The 21,658-nt window shown below is 39.9% G+C and overlaps 1 protein-coding gene across 1 annotated transcript in view; it reads left to right on the top strand.

Moving 5' to 3' along the window:
* Nucleotides 1–21,658, top strand: part of LOC145994883 (exportin-4-like) — a 95,215-nt gene that overhangs the window by 63,231 nt on the left and 10,326 nt on the right. Inside the window, exons 17-21 of the mRNA XM_083131332.1 lie at nt 1,884–2,001; nt 3,981–4,156; nt 5,641–5,821; nt 7,495–7,841; nt 10,945–11,037. Coding sequence (XP_082987458.1) covers nt 1,884–2,001; nt 3,981–4,156; nt 5,641–5,821; nt 7,495–7,841; nt 10,945–11,037 — 915 coding nt within the window. The remainder of the gene's footprint in view (nt 1–1,883; nt 2,002–3,980; nt 4,157–5,640; nt 5,822–7,494; nt 7,842–10,944; nt 11,038–21,658) is intronic.

Here is a 21,658-nt window from a genome sequence, read left to right as displayed (position 1 = left end):
TCCCCTCGTTGCGGGGATTGCGGGGGTGGCTGCTACCCCACTGGAGCCACTACGTCTCCACCGAGTATTGAATCCGGTGTCCCTTGTTTACAAGGCGACGACGTCACCGCTACGCCATCGGAGAGGTCCTGATAACGCGAAGTGTGTAGCTTCTTGTACGAGAACAGTATAGGCGTAGTTAGAACTTTATATTTGGGTGTGCACAAAGAAAAAAATGAGGTCTTGTACCTTTTTGATAGTATATTTTGCAACACAATCACTTGGCTCTTTAACTGCACTGATGTTTGTAAAGGAATATAAATTCACTAAAGGACACTGTTGAAAATTTCTGAATATACGTAGTAGAAAAAATCAAATTGCATAGAAATTACACACACAAAATGTTCATAAATGTTACAAACAAATACCTCAAAATACACGTCATATATAACAAGAGACGTCTGTCAAACGGTACAATGTTCTTAAACTCATCTACATTTACATCAATCGACTAAGCTTTTTCCTGTTCCACAAATAGCAAGAGCAGGGCTTCCAATCTATCCTGCTTCTGAGTTGCTCTTAATTTAGTTTTAACTTGGGTAAGCTTGGAGAAAGCTCTCTCACACGTGCAGCTTGTGACAGGTATAGAAGAAAAGTGCTGCAGTACAGAATAAAATGCAGTAAATATCTTCTTTCTCCAATGACATCAAAAAATCGAAAATCTATAGACACCAGTTTCATCAGCGATAATGCAAACGTTTGTACCAAGTAATGACATTTTCAACTTCTTACAAACTGCCACTTATTTTCTCTCTTATTGAAATATCTGTCTTTAATTCCCGTTGATAAAGCACCCCGTAGCTACGCCTATGGAGAACAGTAACAACAGAATTCTGATTCCAAAGCTGAGAATTTATATTTTAGGTCTTTTACTACATAATCTATGTTAGTTGGCCATTTTACTGTAACAAAACGAATGTACCGACGGAAACAAGAAGAAAAATGCAGCTTCACAGTGCATACGCTGGTATTCTCAAAGGACAATGTGTAAGGTTTTTTCAACTAACGAAAGGAAAACAGTTATTCTTCAGGGTTTCGGCACATATGTCAATGGTCAATGGCCAGTGGGAACGACCATTCATTCTCCCCCTCTCCCTGCCAGATTGTAAAAGCAGCGAGGTCGGCTTGCTAAAACTGGGTAACGATGGTAAGAATATTGGAGATTTGTGACTGGGAAAAAGAAGAATTTCTTGAAAGCGACGTCAGCGCCTCCCTCGTGTTCCCTTGGTACTGTTGTTAGAACGGAACTAACGACATGCTCGAAATTTGGATTTCTTTCAACATCCAGCCGAGGCTTAAATCACAAAGTCCTCTTTTGCTACAGTGTTGTGTAGAATTAATAAATATCTGCATTTTGAATACCCAATTGAATAGCCAGACTGGAAAAGTATTTGCATATGTCAGTGATTAGACTTAAACTGATTCTTTCTGATACCTATATCACTGATATTTGCTGATTCCGATACATTGATAGCAGCTCAGCACTAATATATTGATACAATGTAACTGCTATTTTATATTCCCCAGTTTTACATTTTGCTGCATTATACATTCAATCTTCATGGTCCAAATAGAGCGACATGCTATAAAATTTTCCCGTTTCACATTTTCCCAAATTTTAAGTTCTTTCAACCTGGTCCCCTGAAAAATGTAAAATTGAGGTTTCTTTGTCCTTTCTGTAGTCCAGGAAACTCACCTGGTCTACAAAAATGGCACATTACACTTATCCTGTATATTCTCGCAAAAGAGAAATTGAATTATTATATAATTGTGTAATAATACGAGCTTTATTGTATTTTTACAAGTTGCAAATTGTAACAAAAATTTAATAATCTTATTTTCAGGTCCTGAAGCCTTTACAAGACAAATTCAAAAATGTTATTTGTCAGGAAGGTTTTGCCCGAACTTTCCATGAAGAAAACATTAAGACTGAAATTATTGATATTTTGGAATCATTTATTGGTAAGTTTTTCTTTATCTTGTTACTGGTAATATAATTTAAAGATATCTATTGCACTATAATATTCAGGAGTTTCTTACATTGAGCAATAAAGCCATAAAGCAAAATATTTTGAAAAATGTGAACATTTATTTTTCATAACAAAGAGTTAAAAATTTTCATTCAGGTACTAAATGGTTGGTGTTGTTTCATTATTTCAGGTCTTGTTTGAAAGTTAATTAGTGTACATATATTTTATAGGGCAAGCAAATACAATGGTCAAATACTATTAAAATTTATAATTAGCATGAAGTACAGTATATTAAATGGTTTCAATTTCAAAGTATGGGCATCAGTATTGGTAGAATCTGTAAGAATATTGGCACTGGTATCAGCATTGGATCAACTTCATTTACGTACTTTCAAAAATGTTGAATAAACTTCATTTATTCGAGTTTAAGGGTAGAAAGTACTGTTTTCGGGGAGTATGTAGTGTCAAGGTGTTTCCTCCTTGAGCAAAATGGTACACAAAAAGTTATTTTCCTTGATGTCCTCTACACAGTGGCGTACGCAAGGGGGGGGTTACCGGGTTTAAACCCCCCCCTTGAGCTCTTGAAATATTATGGAAAATGCTGTAGAAAAAAATAAAAATGGCTAATTTATCACAGTCAAAGATCTGCGACAGCAATAATAATAACAATAATAATAATAATAATAATAATAATAATAATTTGGATTATTATTCCCATGCAGCATGAAGAAAAACACAACATTCCAAACACAATCTAAGCGGCCGCAAAGTTCAATTTTGCAATTTTCTTTTGCAAAAAGTCGCGCAGTGACTCTTGCGAGAATTGTGAAAATTCCTTGCTTCGTCCTTATTGCAAACGTTCTTCCCGGTACTGATTTCACATCCCCTTGTGAACTCTCAAGTGATGCTGAGTCTACATCCACATCATTAAATAATGTCGAAGAAGTCTTTTGTGAATCACCTAGAAGGGATAAATGTGTTGGAATGTCTATAAACTTACTTTACAACGAAAACATAGACTCAGTGGAATTTAGCAACATGTATTCTCGCGCTTCATCATCACCCTGGGTGAGTTCCATAGGTAAAGGTAATGTAAATTCCCCCGTGTATATACCACCGTGCCATGAAGTCACACATAGTGGTGTGGTGTGCCCCAAAGATTCTTGATCTCGAACTATTTTGCAGGTGATGTGATCAGCACCATGCTCCGGCAGCCTTCATCCCCCAAGGTTGCTCTCAGATACCCATAGGCTGGATGCGGAGACAAGGCTGGATAAATTCCAACCAATTCCGGGAATCGAACCCGGATATCCCACGAAGTTGTCAGACTTGACCATCGCAGCTCCTTGAATGAGTTTCATATTTGGATTATTTCAATAAATTTAATATATTTGCTTGTTTTTATGGATTTTCTTCACACTTAAAATGTCTCACTTATCATATACAAATAACCGTTGACTAGACAATTATTTTGAAACAAAAGAATTGTAATTTTGTTCTATTTCTTTCATAAATAGCAGCTGCATTAGTAGTAATTAAACTAATTAATTAATTATAAGAATTATTAATTAATTTATTATTATTATTATTAATTAAAGTATAATAAAACAATGGTAATGTGAATTTGTAGAAAGTTTTCGAGATAACACCCCCCTTGATGAAATCCTGCGTACGCTACTGCCTCTACACACCATGAAAATTTATCAGTGTATCATACTGACAACACCCTGTATACATCACATGGGAGATAGTGTGAAAGGGTTAGAAATTAGATTTCTGCAACATCTCGAAATCATTTTCAGTTCTGTTCATTCCTAGGATTGTTAAATTAATGATCTTTACCACTAAAAATGTTCTGTGAAAACACAATTTCAGATGTATGCTCTAACTGATCAGAAAATATATTTATGCTTTTCTTAGTTGGCATTTAATACTGTGCATTAAAGCTCTTTTTACTATCTTATTTTCCAGGTGTTGCCCAAGGAGCACAGGTGCAAACTGTTCAGTCATTATTTCAGTACTTGTACCCAATGGTTTCAGAATTTGCTTCTCTTCTGGGCATATACCACAACTACAACCAGGTTGTGGAGCTTATACTGGAGTTTTATTGTGAATGTGCAAGAGGGATGGTTTGTTACTTGACACAGGTTAGTGTTCAATTGTAATAAAATCATAAGTACTACTTAAATTTGAAAAAATATGTATTGCAGTATTTGATCTATCAACATTCTTAATCATTAGAGGCCGGACCCCGTGGCCGAGTGGTTAGCTCATCGCGCTACAATGCTAGGGGTCCCGGGTTCGAATCCCGCTCGGGCTTGGATGTTTGTGAATGTCCATTCATCAATTTCATCATTTCATTACTCATCCCCATCTTCGCAAATTGGCCAAGAGGCACAAAACGCGAAGTAAAATAAATCAAAATCAAATCATTAATCATTAGAGGCACATATTTATGGTAAATAAAAAAGCAAAAATTCGGTACAAAAACGGAGTCAATTTCAGGTTCAAAAGCGGTAAATAAAATAAAATATCAGTGTTATAGCGGTGAAAAATTGGATGAAAAGTGGTATATAAAAAGTCATTTTGGTTTTAAAATTGTGAATATAGTCCTAAATTTGGTTTAAAAACTACACTTATTCCACAGAATTAACATTTCACTTCTAATAGCACATTCATGTAGTTATCAGAGTATTAAGTTTAGTTCTGTGTAAAGGAGTCCATTTTTGCTTCTCCAATATTAACAGCAGAATTAATCAATTTTCCGGGAATTGCATAACTCAGCATAATTCAGACCTCGGAAGGTTTCACGTCCGTGAATAAACCCAGAATTTCGCTTTTTGCAGTTCATTTTGCATTCTTTCGTGACAAAACATGGTCACAAAATGGATCTCACACCTTTCAAAATCATTAACACTACAATGTGTTTCTTCAAATTTCATTTTTTGTTGTCAAAAACGAAATATGCATGCCCCTATTAATCATTCATAATCATCATCATAATTACCCTAAACAGGTAAAAAAGTGACATTAAATAACTAAATACCAATGGACATACCAATATGCTTAAAAGTTTGCATGGCCATTGTTGGATAGTACAAAGTAATACAGTAAATGTTACTATTAACGTGGTTTTCATTCTTGTGGTAGTGTTTCTTCTTAGTTTCCCAGAACTTTTCTTGGTAGTGTATGCTTGAAAAAGGATTAAATGTCACCACAAAAAAATTCGCAGGGTGGATGATCTAAGGTTGGAATTTTTCCATCCTTGTCCTCACATAAAATGGCTCCAAGGCTCACCCAGCCTCAAATCAATGGGTGACTGGGGCGTAAAGGCAGCTGGAGCATGGTGCTGATCACAACACTTCCAAAATGGCCTAGATCGAAAATGTGTGAGGCCTTACCCCCACATCTAGCCTTCATAGCAAGGTGCTGTATGCACGGGGAACATATAACAATAAGAAACAATTTAATAGTAACATTTACTGTATTATTTTTTAATAACAAACATATTGTCACAAACATGAAATAGAACCATGTAAATGTGGAAGCAAGCTCTCTTTCTCTGCTTTCTAATTTGGTTTGATTAAACTGCATCATTTGATTAAGACCACACAATTAACTTTCCTAACAGGCGGATAGCAAACGCATGTACGAATCTTGCCTGCAGATGATACAGACTTATGCAAGATGCAATATAGGACGTCACAGCCGCGAAACAACAGCTGAAGAGGAAACTTTCCGTGATATTCTACTTCTGATGGAGCTACTTACCAATTTGCTGTCAAAGGATTTTATTGATTTGAGCCCTTTAGGTAAGATAGAAATTCTTCTTTTATTACAGGCAATTCACTATGCATGTTATCATTGCAGTTGTGTAAGAGATGGTATTACATGTTTCAACAAATATTCAACTGCCCTGCAGCAGCAGGATAAGTCTTGAACTTAATTTTAATTTTCATTTGTTTTTATCTTCTTCCAATTGTGTTTTAATTTCATGTGCTGCATAGAGAGCTGCAGTGGTGTAGTCAGTAAGACGTCTGACTGCCACATGGTGGGAGACATGGGGTGGGTGATCTAAGGTCGGATTTTTTCTGGCTTTGTTCCTGCATAAAGTCATAAAGTGGCTCTGGGGCTCACCCAGCCTGAAATCAATGGGGAGCAACCCTGGCGGTGGTAAAGGTGGCCAGAGTGTGGTGCTGATCACATCACCTCCAAAATGGCCTGGATCGAGAATGTGTGGGGTCTTACCCCCACATCCCCTAAGTGTGCCTTCATGTCATGGTGCTATATGCACGGGGAACTTTACCTTACGATTGTAGCACATAGTTTTACATTGCCATGGGATTGGGTTGACTCACCCTATACATCGGTATCAGAAAGTATTGGTTGGGATTTACCTTTACCAATAACAGCTGATACTTTACCCTCACTTTGGTCATTGATGGAGTCTGCAAAAATGTCAGAAGACAATTTTGCAGTATTATTATCCTGAAAATTATCGAAAATTTGAAGTTTCCATTTATTTTACACCAGTGAAGAATGTTTTTTTTCTATTACATAGCAGATATTTTAATGTTTTGATGTAATTCTTGAATATTTTAAAGCAAAAAACTGGTAATTTGATGCATATAAGCGGAGTGCAATACTGACACACTAGTATTGATCAATATGGAAAACTTTTGTTACAATTTTCAAGCATCGGTACAGTGGTAATCTGTAAGAGTATCAGCATTGGTAAGGCTATCAGGTCAACCCTACGTACAAAGAGCATAAAGTCAAAGTGTTCTTACTTGAGCCCTCAACTTCGATGTTTGAGTCCCATTTCCTTAGAAGTTTGTTCAAGGTAGTTAAAAGATGGGTTAAAGAAAGTAAAATTTGACAATGTCATATGCACTGTTAGGAAGGTTCAGACCATGATAGATTTATTCTGCAGTGTCTTGCTTATCTCCAATGACATATTTCTATTTTAGCCTTTAATAAATATTTGACACCTTTTTAAGATAAACACATTTCACAATTTTTCTCCAAGAAACTTCTTGATTGCAGATAGTTTGTGCGAAATATTTACAGTGGAATCCCGATTTTATGTTCCTGCATTTTACATTTTCCCACATTATACATTCAGTCTTCATGGTCCCAACATGGCAAAATGCTATAACGTTTTCCTCAATTTTTTCAGCTTTGTCCCCTGAAAAACATAAAATTGAAGTTCCACTGTATATATTTTATTTTTCTTCACAATGTTGAACAACAAACTTCAAACATACCAAATTGGAAACTTAACATTTATATGTTATTATCTTAAAACGTTTTTAAAATGGCCTCCAAAGTTATTTGAAAACAAGTGAAATATGGAAAATTCAGGGAATTTGATTTGTGGTGGAAACTGTGCCTGATCCGTATCCTGGAAACATGTCTTCATTGTTCTTCACCATGAAAGCCTCATGATGCATTCTTAATCTGAAATGCATTTCTCATTTTCCAGATGTGACTACAGACGGCGAGCAACCAGTATCAGCCGCTGACGTGTGCCTGTATGGGCTGAATGTGATCATGCCTTTGATGAACATTGAATTGCTAAGGTTTCCTTCCCTATGCATGCAGTACTTCAAGATGATCACATTTGTGTGCGAGATCTACCCTGAGAAGATGTGCCAGTTACCTGAATCTTTGTTCAAAAATTTGCTAGCCTCTTTAGAACTTGGACTAACATCTTTCGGCACTGAAGTGACTACGATGTGTTGTGATTTTATTGTGGCTCTGGGAACCCACATGTACACCTCAAATCTAAACGGGGCGCCAGTGTACGAAGCTATGAAACCTTTCCTAAAAGTAAGGAAACTGTTTATTTTTAGTCAGGGAATAATGAATAAAATTTCTTTTTAGCCTGTGGTACTGCAGTAGTTATTTTGTGAACATCAAAGTAAATGTTCTTTGTGTTGCGGCAGGGTTTCCGCTGACCTGGAAGACCTGGAAAAGTCAGGGAAATCTACTTAGGAATGAAAGAGGCATGGAAAAGTGAAGTGAATTTTGTAAAACAAAAGGCTGGAAAAGCTATGGAAATTATTACTAACTTGCCAATTAACTATAACAGCCAGAACTGGATAATAGAAGCACATTCCATTTTTTCCACCTAAATGGCTTGTTTTTTGGAATTATCATTTATTTTCAACAATGTTGAATAGAATTAAGTTTTTTGATTAATATGCAAATTTGAAGACTTAGCATTCATTATTAGGGCTGAGCTGATAATGATATACTTGGTCTATTAATCGCTTTTAATCACCAATACTTTCCTGTGTTTTGCAGCTGGTTATCTCATGTGAAATTATGAATATTTTAAGGCAAAAAACTGGTAGGTTGTTATGGTATAGTGTTCCAAGAATACTTAACGTGTAATACTCTGCTTAAATTGTTACAATTGGAAGTACTTGGAAAAGTTATGGAATTTAGTTTTGCAAAGTGTGTGCAAATCCAGTATTCCCTGAACTTCTGGGAAGAAATTTCTATCAAATGAGATGTAAGTGCTTTCTTAGGGTACTGTAAAAGCAAATCTAGCATAAACAGGCTTTTCGTACGTTGTTGTAATTCGTATGTAATTAAATTTAATTGGTTCACATTTGACATGAGATTTGTAAAACTAGTTCAATCTTGAGCTTTCATTAAACATTTAACTTTTAAAAACTTTTTACACTTGTTAGCTCAATTGCTACCAACTGAGTTCACACATAAGCAAAAAACAGAGATCTTATTATTTCTGATGTTTATGCTCTCCTAGAAGCGAAAAACAGAAACAAGCATTTAGCATATTAATGTATATCTAGTTTTCCTGTTTCCTGCTCATTTTTAGGTTTCTCCTTATTCCCTTTCCTGTTATTAGTTTTTGCTTCAGAATTCCCTGTTCCTGGAAAACACCTCCTTGAAACACCACCGGCTCAAATTTCCTTTGCAGCTAACCATTCATTCATACCCGACAACACTGGAGCCCCCTCCTCTTACAGGACCTGTGTCTCACCAGTGAAACCAACCCAAGCATAAAAAGCTAAATCTCGCACAAGTTTAAAAAGTCGTTTGGAAGTTAGGGATACAAATAAAACAAAGAGGGGTGCTGTTCGTGGTGGTTGAATTTTCTCAAACTTTTCACGTCTAACGTCGAACTCATCCCGTTGGTTGAACCATTCGAATTTATATTTGTTTTTGTTATAAATTAGTATTAATAATATGTGGATCCCAGAACAATTTAGTAGTATGTAGCATAATTTCGGAGTTTAAACGACACCATGGATGTCCAGAAGGGGCAAGGGACCATTCCTGGAAAATGAATGTCAACCATAAAGTAATATATTTAACATATAATTTAATTTCAGTCACATCAAATTATGTTAATTATTGTAAGGGTGACGCAGAAAAAATGTTAGCTTCAAATTGAATTAGTATCTTATGAGGAGGCAACTCCATTATGGAGGAAATATACCTAGTTTACCTCAACCCCTGGAAAAAATACTTTGCTTAATCCTCCCTGATGGAAATAAATACTGCAGACGTCCATGAACAACACTTTTTCTAAACATGAGGTTTGCAACGCTGCTGTAAGCCTCTGGCCGTAGGTTTACACACGTAGGGTTTTAGCCCGCTCTTCTCCATCCAGTACAGATACTGTAGGCCTAGCCCCTGCTCGTTCGCGGTCAGCAATTTGTAAGGCAAAATTCAGAAGGCTTACAACTTTTCACAAACAGAAGACGGGAGATCCCATGGCCGCCTGGTGATGAAGTGTTGCAATCTAACAAACAGGATCTCGAACACTGGTGTCGACCCGAGTTGAACTTTGAAGTTGTTTACGAATTTCGCCATATAATTGCATACATTTTGCTAGAACTAATAAAGTGTAAGCCCGGCTTACAAGGCTTACATGGACGCTCGGTCAATTCTTACGAAACGAAGCGAAACAATCTTAACCACAACTCAATACGATTTTAGATTTACAAAGATTCAATTTTATCAAATCCCAGTACAGGTATATAACAATGTAAATTCACTATACTGTAGAAAATGGCAAAAATTCTTGATTACAAGCATAATTTCTTGACTTTCTTGACTGGTAGTCACCCCGATGTAGTACACCCTGCAAAAGCAAACAAGGCTATGATGCCAGACTCTGTGGTGTTCTGTGTTTTTCTGTGCCTGTTCATTTGTGTGTTGAATGTCACTTTTTTTCATCAGCTTATACCACTGTGATTTTATTTCGTAGAACTGAGTTACTTCATTCTAGATAGGAATGTCAACTTTATCACTCATGTAGTCAATATATTTTGTTTTTTTTAATTCAGACTTCAATTGGTTCGATTTTTTTCCCTAAGGTTCTTGTCCCATTAGGAGAAGGGTTTAATAGGCTCATTGCTGATGCACCCATCATAATTTTTTATAATCAGACAAGCAGTCAATTTCTCTGGTATGCCTTTATTTTCTCAGTGGTTCGAAACAGAATACACTTAAATAATATATACAGGCTTCACCAACAGTTGGAAGGAAAAAAACTTAAACACTTAAAATAAGAACCATTGAAAGAACAGTAAGAGGTTTGAAAAGAGAAAGAAGTGTTAAATTCAACTGAAATTGTCCGTGACATAATTCACTAATTCAGAACTTCTATTGGGAATAGGGCTTCAATTAAACCATCTCCCTAGTGATAGGTTTTGTGTTCTGGTTTCCATTTCCTCATTTTTATTGTACTTTACCTTCTCTTTATGTGAAATAATACTAGTGTCAACAAGATAGAATGCTTATTTTCTTCAAGAGGTAACTTGTTGATTTGTGAATAAGTTGTCATCAGAACAGCAGCCATACAATTGAGTAAATTGATCAATTGTTTTTTTCTACAAAAATGTAAGTTATCACTTGTTAAAATATTTTTGTATATTGTTTTCATTTTTTACAGGTCTTTATGGATCTCCTACTGTCTCAACAAATTAATTCAGATCTGTTATATATTGCCTGCAGTGCATTGTATATCCTGGTATGCTGCTATCAGGTAATTATTTAACTTTTTTTTCACAGTGAATTTCCGGTCTAATATTTTTTGAGCTAGTGTTTATTGGTATTTGTTCTGGTCTCTGTGAATCTCCCCCTTTATAACTAGACCTTGGAATTTTAGGTTTTTGACCTATTTTTCTTTGCAGGTAAATAAGAAATAAATTATGTCAGATTATTGTTAGAACCTATTTTACGTTGACGAGCCTAAATTTAATCTTTTATATATATATATATATATATATATAGGATAAAAGCAAGGAGGGCCAAAAGGGCTAAGTAAAAATCAAAGAAGGTAAAAGGAAACATTCACCGGAGAGTAGAAAAATTCAAAATTTTCGCTAATTTCATAGCATCATCGGTGCGAGGAGAAATAGACGGAACCGGAAGTTGGGGCCCTGCAAAGTTGCCAGGTCCCCATCGAAGAAGCGGTGCGTAGAACAAAAAAAACCACTGTTTCGTCACCAGGCTCGTCGTAAACTGTGAGTGTGTAGGATGAGTTGGGAGGGGGGCAGGAGGGGGGGTGAGGGTTGGGCATTAAGGCTAGTCGTAAACTGTGAGTGTGTAGGATGGGTTGGGAGGGGGGGCGGGAGGGTGGGTGAGGATTGGGCATTACTGGGTGGCCTTGTTCAGGCCAGGTGGAGTGGTTGCACTCATGGCTGATATATAGGCCCTCTCCCATCTTTTGCGAACAGAGGTGTTGGCTGGTTGGGGTAGGAGGTGGATGATCGCTACCCGGAAGCAGTCGTTGAAACTGATGTTGTGGTGGTTGGTGTGGACGGCGACAGTGAAGTCCAGGTTGTAGGTGGAGGAGCGGTGGTTATTGATGCGGAGGTTGAGGGCTGGCTGCACCCTTCCCCTTCCACTGCTGCCCAATTTCAGTTCCACACCAACATGCTCGCTATTACCCGACCCCCCCCTCTACCATTACCCACCCCTCCCACACCACCACAGACCCCCCCTGAAAACCAAAACTGCACTCCCACACATCGCACCTTGGGAAACAACCAGTCCACGGACAAACCCACCCCTACCAGATCCATGACCACCAATGACCCTAACCCACTCAAAAACAACCAGACTGTACTCAATTTATCCAGCCATAAACTGAGCACTGATGAAATAGCTGTTTTATCCAAAGGCCTCACCTTCTCCCCCACAACTCCCCCCAACCAATTCCGTCTACTTTTTGACACACACACATTTGCTCGCAACCTCCGATGGCAACATTTCTGGGCCAAAAATCCCTCACTCCAAACTACTACCAGTGAAACCCATCCGAGCCTCCTTCAATTTAGCCCCCCCTCCTCCCAAGATCCACCCACCTACGCCTGCACCAAGCCCTAACCAACCGTGGCTACCCCTCCACCCTCATCAACAAACAAATCACTAGAGCCAACTCCCACAACCGCACCAAACAACCCAAAACCAACCCTCCAACTCTGATCACCCAATACCACCCTCACATTACGAAAATCAGACATACCCTCCACTCCCTCCTCCCCATCCTGCACAGTGATCCCGAGACCAGAGACATCTTTTGGGGGTCGTCTTCCGTCGCCCCCCCCCAACCTCCAAAACATTTTGGTCCGAAACATCCCCACCCCTTCCGCACCCCTTCCCCCAGCCCACAGGTGCAACAAACCCAGATGCAAGACCTGCCCCATACTCATCACCTCCCCCACCCTCCTGATCCCTACAGCAGCAGGTGAGTTCACCCTTCACCCTAAGGGCACCTGCCACTCATCCAACCTAATTTACACCCTCATCTGTCAAATCTGCGGCAACTTCTACCTAGGCGAAACCTCCACCCCCTTGAATCTAAGGATAAATAATCACCGTTCCTCCACCCAAAACTCCGATTTCACAGTTGCCATCCACACCAACAGCCATAACACCACCTTCAATAACTGCTTCCGTGTTGCCATCATCCACCTTTTACCCCCCCGCTCTGACACATCTTTCCGCAGGCGATGGGAAAGGGCCTATATAGCAGGCATGCACGCCACTATACCCCCCGGACTCAACCTAGCCAACCAGTAACTCTTTCCTCTCCTCCCCGAAACTACCCACCCACCTTACAGGATTTGGGACGTTGAGGGACGAGGTCCTCCAACCTCCTCTCGCCTCTCTCACAACCTCACCTTCTCTCTCAGTTTTTTTTTTCTTCGTTGTTTGCATATCGAGCTTAGTTTTTTTTTTTTTTTCTGAGAGCGGTTTCGTCCCAATTATGGATTATGGAAATCAGAAAGAGGTTATTCATTATGCAGGTAAAGAGATTTACAGCTTGGTAAATAGGTGAGGACAGGGAAAGGAGAGTGGGTTCTATACCTTGATACCTATGTTATAAACCAAGGTGTATGTACTAATTTGTTATGACTCAGAAAGAGAATATATGAATGAAAAGAAAATAAGCAGTAAGTTAAGATGTTCAAAATGTAATAAGTATTTACTAAATTAGTCCTTAGACTAAGTGTTAAGTCTTCTAAATTTATTTGACTGTGTAATCTAATATATATTAGATACACTTTAATAGAGAAAATATTATAATATAATAATATGATAGATTATGTAAAATACAAGATATAGATATATACAAGAAAATAACAGTGTACAGATAAATAGATAATATATATGCATTACAGGTCCTTGGACCTAAAGCTTCCCGAAAACAAGGGAATTACCCAAGGAAGGACTTTCCCGAAGTATGGGAAGTTCCAGTCTTGTAGTCATCCTGGCTTCTGGTGGCTTCTTGGCTTCTGGTAACTTCCTTCTAACCTGGGTGGCACACAGGGAGCCCTAAGGCACCATTGGCATTGGAGCTCTGGATGGATCATTCGGCTGTGGATTCAATCTGGCTTCTTAGTGTAACCTTAACTCTTGAGGGTTCCATAATTTCTTCTTCATTTTCAATCTACTCCCTACTCTTCAAGGCAGTGGAAGATGTTTGGAAGTCGGTAAAAAGTAAAGTAAAGTGTTCCCCTGTGCTTTGCACCACGCCATGAAGGCGTATAGGGGGTGTGGGGGTAACGCCCCACACTTTCTTGATCCGGTCGTGAGTGGGGGTGATGTGATCAGCATCACGCCCCTGACCGCCTTTACCCCCCAGGGTTTCCCCCAGGTACCCATGTTATTCGACGCTGGGTAGGCGCCGGGGCCGCTTCCACCGTTAGAAAAGTTCCCGGATTTGAACCGGCCGGGGATCGAACCCGGGACCTTTAGCATGGTAGTCAGACGCGTTACCGACTGAGCCACCGCGGACTTCTTGAATAGATGATATGATAAAATTCCTTATCCTTTCACCTTCGGCTTCCCTGAGGGAATTTCCAAGGGAAGAATAGTTCCCAACAAGGGAGTTCTAAGTTCTTAAGTTGTCTTTGTCCATGACATTCATTCAAACTTCTTCCGTTCTAATACAGCACTTGAATCCCTCGAAGTTTTATCCGGTTAAATCTTCAAAAGGGTCTAGAGCCAAGTTGGCAATTCCACACTCACACGAGCCTCAATCTAAGAGCACTTTGCATACAGTTCTTCCAATTCAGACTTATCACTTAAGATCACTTAGTTCCGTTATTGTCTCGGGGCCAAATAGTCCGGCACCCACCGATTTCACTTTGATCTACTTGACGTAATATAAAATTTCCGTCTGTTTATGCAAGAGGGACCTTCATAAAATCTAGTCTAACACTGTTCAGGGGATTCTGTCCTGAGTGATCTCCTTGTCATTGATCTTGTATTGATTGTTCTCACATATGTAGGAACAGACGAAACTTCATTTTGTTGCGACGAGGATCTGACACTATAATTAAGTTCTTCCATATATGAAATTTCAGCAGATAGTTTATTTAGAATATTAAACTTAATTTGGCTGTCAAAAATTGTCTCCTTATTGAACTGGCCTAGGTTACGTCTAAGTTCACTCACATATCTTGAGGCGTGTTCCTTACACTTTAGCACCTTATGTTCGGGTGTGTCCAATTCGCCACAGTTATCACAGGTGTCGCTATTTCTCAGGTTGAATCTCCTGAGATACATTTTAAAGGGCCCATGCCCTGTTATAAAGTGTGTGAGACCTTTGGATGGTTTAAAGTATACCCACTTGTTCCTCTTACCAATGGTCGTTATGAAATTCCTAGTACGTATTGAAGCATCTTGACTCCATTCGTGCTCCCACTTATTTGCGAAGAAGGCTTTAACCTCTTGTTTCCTCATAATATTAATATGATGGTTCGCAAGGAAGTTCTGTCCCGTTCCTTTGGTAATCCAATACTTGGTAGCCGCCTGCTGTACCTCAATGTCCAGGGGAAGGACCCCAGCAATCGCAATAAGTGAGAGAGTAGGAGTGGTTTTAAAACCTCCCAAGATCCGAAGAAGGACGTTGCGCTGCGCTGATCTAAGTTTGGACTTCACCCGTTCTTCAAAAGCTATATTAGCCCAGGTGCTGGCAGCGTATGTTATAATTGAGAGAAAAATCGCTTTATAATAAATCAATGCGATATCAAAAGGAACCTTGAAGACTGTATTCCTCATGCTCAACGTTCGATGTAACTCCGTCTTTGCTTTTTCTATAACATAGTCAACGTGCGATCTAAATCTTAAACCGGAGTCAATATATACTCCTAGGTATTTAAGGGACTTAACATTCCGAATTGGTCTACCATTAAGTTTTACACTAGGAGATCTCATAAGCTTCCCCTTTAGTAATACTGAGAGAGTTTTATGAGTTGCAATGGTAAGTTTTGCCTTGCAACACCAAGCATCTAACTGTGTTAAAAGATTCATAGCCTTTAGTTCCAGTTCTCTTCTATTGTTGGCGCCTACCATGATCATCAGATCATCTGCGTAAGCAATTGCTCCAATGGACAAGGGATTCTCATTCAGTTCTTCCAGCAGCGGTTCTATGGTGATGTTCCATAACTTGGGGCCTAATACGGAGCCCTGGGGACATCCTTTATTGACTTCACGATGGACACTCTGATCCTGCCAAACGTAGTTGACCCCTCTGTTATTTAGATAATCACTGATCACGTTATAAAGAGCTGTTGGGAGATCAAGTTCCCTTAATGTAGCGAGTGTAAAGGGCCACCATACGTTGTCAAAAGCTCCTTTTATATCAGCAGCTATTCCAAGTACGTACTTGTACGTGGATTCATGGACTGTTCTCTTAACATGGTTAATAGCATCCTCCGTTGACAGTCCTCTGCTAAATCCATATTGCCTTTGTGGTGTGCCTCTGAGGAGCTCTCTTTCCTCTATCCTTTTAAGCAGTAGTTTTTCTAGGATCTTCCCAAAAGTGTCCAGCAGGCATATTGGTCTATAAGATTTGACGTCAGTTCGATCTTTATTTTTATTCTTCAGTATTAGGGTTAGATTGGCTTCTTTCCAGCATTCTGGAAAGACACCCTTTATTAAACATAGGTTGTAGATCTGTTGAAGATGATACGATATCTCATTCTTAGAAATCTTAACCAATTCATTCGGGACTGCATCCGGCCCAGACGCTTTCTTCGGCTTTAATTTATCTATAACAGAAGCCACCTCCTCAAACGTAAAGGGTAACAAAAGAGTCTTTGATGTATATATTTGATTTCTTCTTCTGCTTCTTATTTCAGCTTGTATATCATTATCATCTTGGGGATAATCCAATGGAAGAAGATGTTCCATGAGGTAACTCACCGTTTCCTCCCAATCTTTAGTATACTCACCATTTTCTTTCTTAATTGTTGTGAGTATTATTGATTGCTTTAACTTGCCAGTCACCATCCTATAAGGAAAACTCCACGGATCTCGAGCCAATTCTCTTTTAACAAAGTTCGCCCAGGATTTCTGCTTATGTTGTTTTAGCAAGTTATTATACATCCACTTGGAGTCCCTATATTTCTCTAGGAAAAACTGCTTATCTCGGAATGTCTTCGCCTGTTGATATGATTTCCTTAGTTTTCTGGTTGTTTGTCTCCTTTTTAACAAGTAATCAGGCCACATGTTAGTGTTTTTGCGGTTTCCAATCTTAATTTTTGCTACTTCCATTTTTAAGATGGAATCCATTACTTTATAGAGTTCTTTGATTCCTTCTTCCAAGTTCGTTAATTCCTTCCGGGGCAATTCTGAACTTATGTCTTCTTATATTTGCCCAGTCTGTCTTCATCCAGTTTACTCTATGGTATTGTGTGTTCCGCTTTTTACGACCTTTATTTTGTATTGTTATTCTAATGAGATTATGATCGCTTACAGTCTCATTATCAAAAATCTTCCAGTCTATATTATTTACTGCTCCTTTTCGATTTGTTATACTGATATCAATATTAGATTCTGCACCCTGTCTATTCTTAAACGTAGGTATGTTTGATTCTCTGTTTAATATTATTAAGTCTTTTAATGCGATACTGTCCTCCATTAGTCGACCCTTATCATCAGTTGTCTTACTGTGCCATAATTTTGATTTGGCATTACTGTCAATTGCTATGAGTATCTGATTTGTTGAGTAGCAATCAATTATTTGTTCCATGCCGTTAAGGAACGGGATAATTGGATCTTTGTATTGACAGTATATACTGAGGAAAATCCAAACCGAACTCCCAGTGTCTATTTCAGCCACTTGGCAATGTGTTGACGACAGGTTTTTATTCCAATGCACTCTGTAATTATTATTAAGTACAATTATCGCTGCTTGCGGTTCATTTCCATGAATTAAGATTTTAGCTGTTGTTGGGAATCCAACTATTGCACCTTTGACCTGATAAGGTTCTTGAATGAGTATAAGATCGGTATTTGTCTGTTCACTAATATGTATAAGTTCTTCGGTAGCCATCCGAGACCTGCCAGCATTTAACTGTAAAATGTTTATGGCTTCACTGTTGTTCCTATAAGATACATTTTGATTGCTAGCCATAGTTAATTTTACTGATTGTCCTTTCCCACAAATCATGAAACGTTGGACAGGCCTCTTGATTACAGTTACGCCTTCTATACTTGCAAGGTATACATCTCTTGAAGTTCTTATGTTCCTTACATTCTTGGGTTCTGTGGCTTTCTCCACATCTTTCACATGCTGGTTCCCTCTCGCAGTGCTTATTAACATGACCAAGGTCATGGCAGTTATAGCACCGCGGGATTGAAATAAAATCCTTGGTATTGTGTATCGAGAATGGAAGATAGATCTGCTGTTTGTTCTTAAACATGTTTCTAAAAGTCGGAGTTGTCTCAAGCACAATATGGCTAGCAACGCCATCCCTCCTACAAGTCCTAAAAGCAAACTTGACATTTTGTTTGAATTCCTCCAGCGAAGTTGGTGTTTCAAAGTTGAGAGTATGAATGTTTTCGATTACTTCTTCATTCTGGTAGGACCTTGGCACATCATAAATGATGACCCGAGGATTTATTTTCTTAATAGGTTCTGATGTGATGCCTCTTGACACCAGTTGATTATGTGTTTTCAGTTTTGTAGCTTCTTCCTCGGTTGCCACATCTAGTATTAGAGTATTCCTATTCGATCTTACATTTCCAATCCGTATCTTTTCTTTAGCTGGATCGATATACTTGGTAACGATTTCTTGTATCTCTTTTGGAGATTTATCTTCAGATCTTAGGAAAAGTGTTGCTCTTTGCGTCTTTTTGTTTTGAGCTAGAATGTTCTTTGGAGTATGAGTACTCTGGACAATTTCTGTATACAAGGGCTGGTTATTTATACCACTTGTGCTTTGTTTTGTTAGTGCTTCTCTAGTAGTTCTTATCTCTCCCTGTAAGAACTTTTTGTCCTCTTTTATTTCCTTGTTCACAGCATTCAAGGTTTCAATCTCCACTCTGCTGTCCTCATAAATGGCCTCTAGTTTGGACAAAATAGTTGTAAACAAGGTCTTGCTAGATATTGTCAGCTTTTCTCTTGCAATACATAGTTGGAGTTCATTTATCATAAATCTAAAGGTGTTAAGTTGATAAGCAGAATCATGAGTGATTGGAATCTCTCGCTCTCTCTCTATCTCGTCTCCTAACACACCGGTTCTAAACGTTTGGTTAAGTTCGGTTCCGATTTCCTCATTCACCTCTCCCTGGTTCCTCTTCTTAGATTCAGGCCCATCAAGGCTCATTTTTCTCTTATTGGAATCCTGTTGATTCATCTTGACGATTACACAAAGACAGGTTATACAATATCAAACATACATTTAAGACTCTAAAAATATCGATTGAGCACATTTTAGCGACACACTTTAAAACCTCTCGGGAGAACACAAAATTCAACGAGGACAACACTTTAAAACTCCCGAGGGCGGCTACCCACCCCCTGGGGCGCCAAGCCCAGGTCCGCCCGGCCTCTGCTGCTCACCGTTGCTCTACCACAAGCAGGTGGATCCACTGATTGGCGGCAAGGATGCTTTAAATACGTAGATATTGGTTCACACCAATCAGTGGGGGCCGGTCACGGGGGTCGGGATAGAAATACTCCACACCAGATGTCACGTATTTCGGCCATCTTAACAGAGGTGTTGGCTGGTTGGGGTAGGAGGTGGATGATCGCTACCCGGAAGCAGTCGTTGAAACTGATGTTGTGGTGGTTGGTGTGGACGGCGACAGTGAAGTCCAGGTTGTAGGTGGAGGAGCGGTGGTTATTGATGCGGAGGTTGAGGGCTGGCTGCACCCTTCCCCTTCCACTGCTGCCCAATTTCAGTTCCACACCAACATGCTCGCTATTACCCGACCCCCCCTCTACCATTACCCACCCCTCCCACACCACCACAGACCCCCCCTGAAAACCAAAACTGCACTCCCACACATCGCACCTTGGGAAACAACCAGTCCACGGACAAACCCACCCCTACCAGATCCATGACCACCAATGACCCTAACCCACTCAAAAACAACCAGACTGTACTCAATTTATCCAGCCATAAACTGAGCACTGATGAAATAGCTGTTTTATCCAAAGGCCTCACCTTCTCCCCCACAACTCCCCCCAACCAATTCCGTCTACTTTTTGACACACACACATTTGCTCGCAACCTCCGATGGCAACATTTCTGGGCCAAAAATCCCTCACTCCAAACTACTACCAGTGAAACCCATCCGAGCCTCCTTCAATTTAGCCCCCCCTCCTCCCAAGATCCACCCACCTACGCCTGCACCAAGCCCTAACCAACCGTGGCTACCCCTCCACCCTCATCAACAAACAAATCACTAGAGCCAACTCCCACAACCGCACCAAACAACCCAAAACCAACCCTCCAACTCTGATCACCCAATACCACCCTCACATTACGAAAATCAGACATACCCTCCACTCCCTCCTCCCCATCCTGCACAGTGATCCCGAGACCAGAGACATCTTTTGGGATAAACCTAGGGTCGTCTTCCGTCGCCCCCCCAACCTCCAAAACATCTTGGTTCGAAACATCCCCACCCCTTCCGCACCCCTTCCCCCAGCCCACAGGTGCAACAAACCCAGATGCAAGACCTGCCCCATACTCATCACCTCCCCCACCCTCCTGATCCCTACAGCAGCAGGTGAGTTCACCCTTCACCCTAAGGGCACCTGCCACTCATCCAACCTAATTTACACCCTCATCTGTCAAATCTGCGGCAACTTCTACCTAGGCGAAACCTCCACCCCCTTGAATCTAAGGATAAATAATCACCGTTCCTCCACCCAAAACTCCGATTTCACAGTTGCCATCCACACCAACAGCCATAACACCACCTTCAATAACTGCTTCCGTGTTGCCATCATCCACCTTTTACCCCCCCGCTCTGACACATCTTTCCGCAGGCGATGGGAAAGGGCCTATATAGCAGGCATGCACGCCACTATACCCCCCGGACTCAACCTAGCCAACCAGTAACTCTTTCCTCTCCTCCCCGAAACTACCCACCCACCTTACAGTAAACACTGGCTAAAGTATTTCGTGTTTCCTTTCAACTGTTTCTGGCAACACTGACCGTAGAGACGCTACGGTCAGTATTCTGTGCCTCAACTCAAAGTGTCGTCGATCTTTTATCTACCTTCTTGAAAATGCGACTCAGATCGCGAAATATTGAATTATTTCTATTCGTATGGTAAGTGTTTACTGTCTCCTTCATTATTTGTATTTATCTGCCCTTCTGGCACCATTTCTGACCCTATTCCTGTATATGTGTGTGTGTGTGTGTGTGTATATATATATATATATATATATATATATATATATATACAAATAAGGTAAAAGGAAACACTCACCGACAGTAGGAAAATTCAAAATTTTCGCTAATTTATAGCATCATCGGTGTGAGAAGAAACAGAAGACGGAACCGGAAGTTGGGGTCCTGCAGAGTTACCAGGTCCCCATTGAAGAAGAAGCGGTGCGTAGAACGAAAAAAAACACTGTTTCGTCACCAGGCTCGTCGTAAACTGTGAGTGTGTAGGATGAGTTGGGAGGGTGGGTGAGGGTTGGGCATTACTGGGTGGCCTTGTTCAGGCCAGGTGGAGTGGTTGCACTCATGCCTCTGTTCGCAAAAGATGGGAGAGGGCCTATATATTGGCCATGAGTGCAACCACTCCACCTGGCCTGAACAAGGCCACCCAGTAATGCCCAAACCTCACCCACCCTCCCGTCCACCCTCCCAACTCATCCTACACACTCACAGTTTACGACGAG

The sequence above is a fragment of the Lepisma saccharinum genome, chromosome 11 (assembly GCF_977018435.1).
Source record: "Lepisma saccharinum chromosome 11, izLepSacc3.1, whole genome shotgun sequence".
NCBI lineage: Eukaryota > Metazoa > Arthropoda > Insecta > Zygentoma > Lepismatidae > Lepisma > Lepisma saccharinum.
The sequence above is the reverse complement of the archived record's forward strand: the minus strand, read 5'-3'. Positions and strand labels throughout refer to the sequence as shown.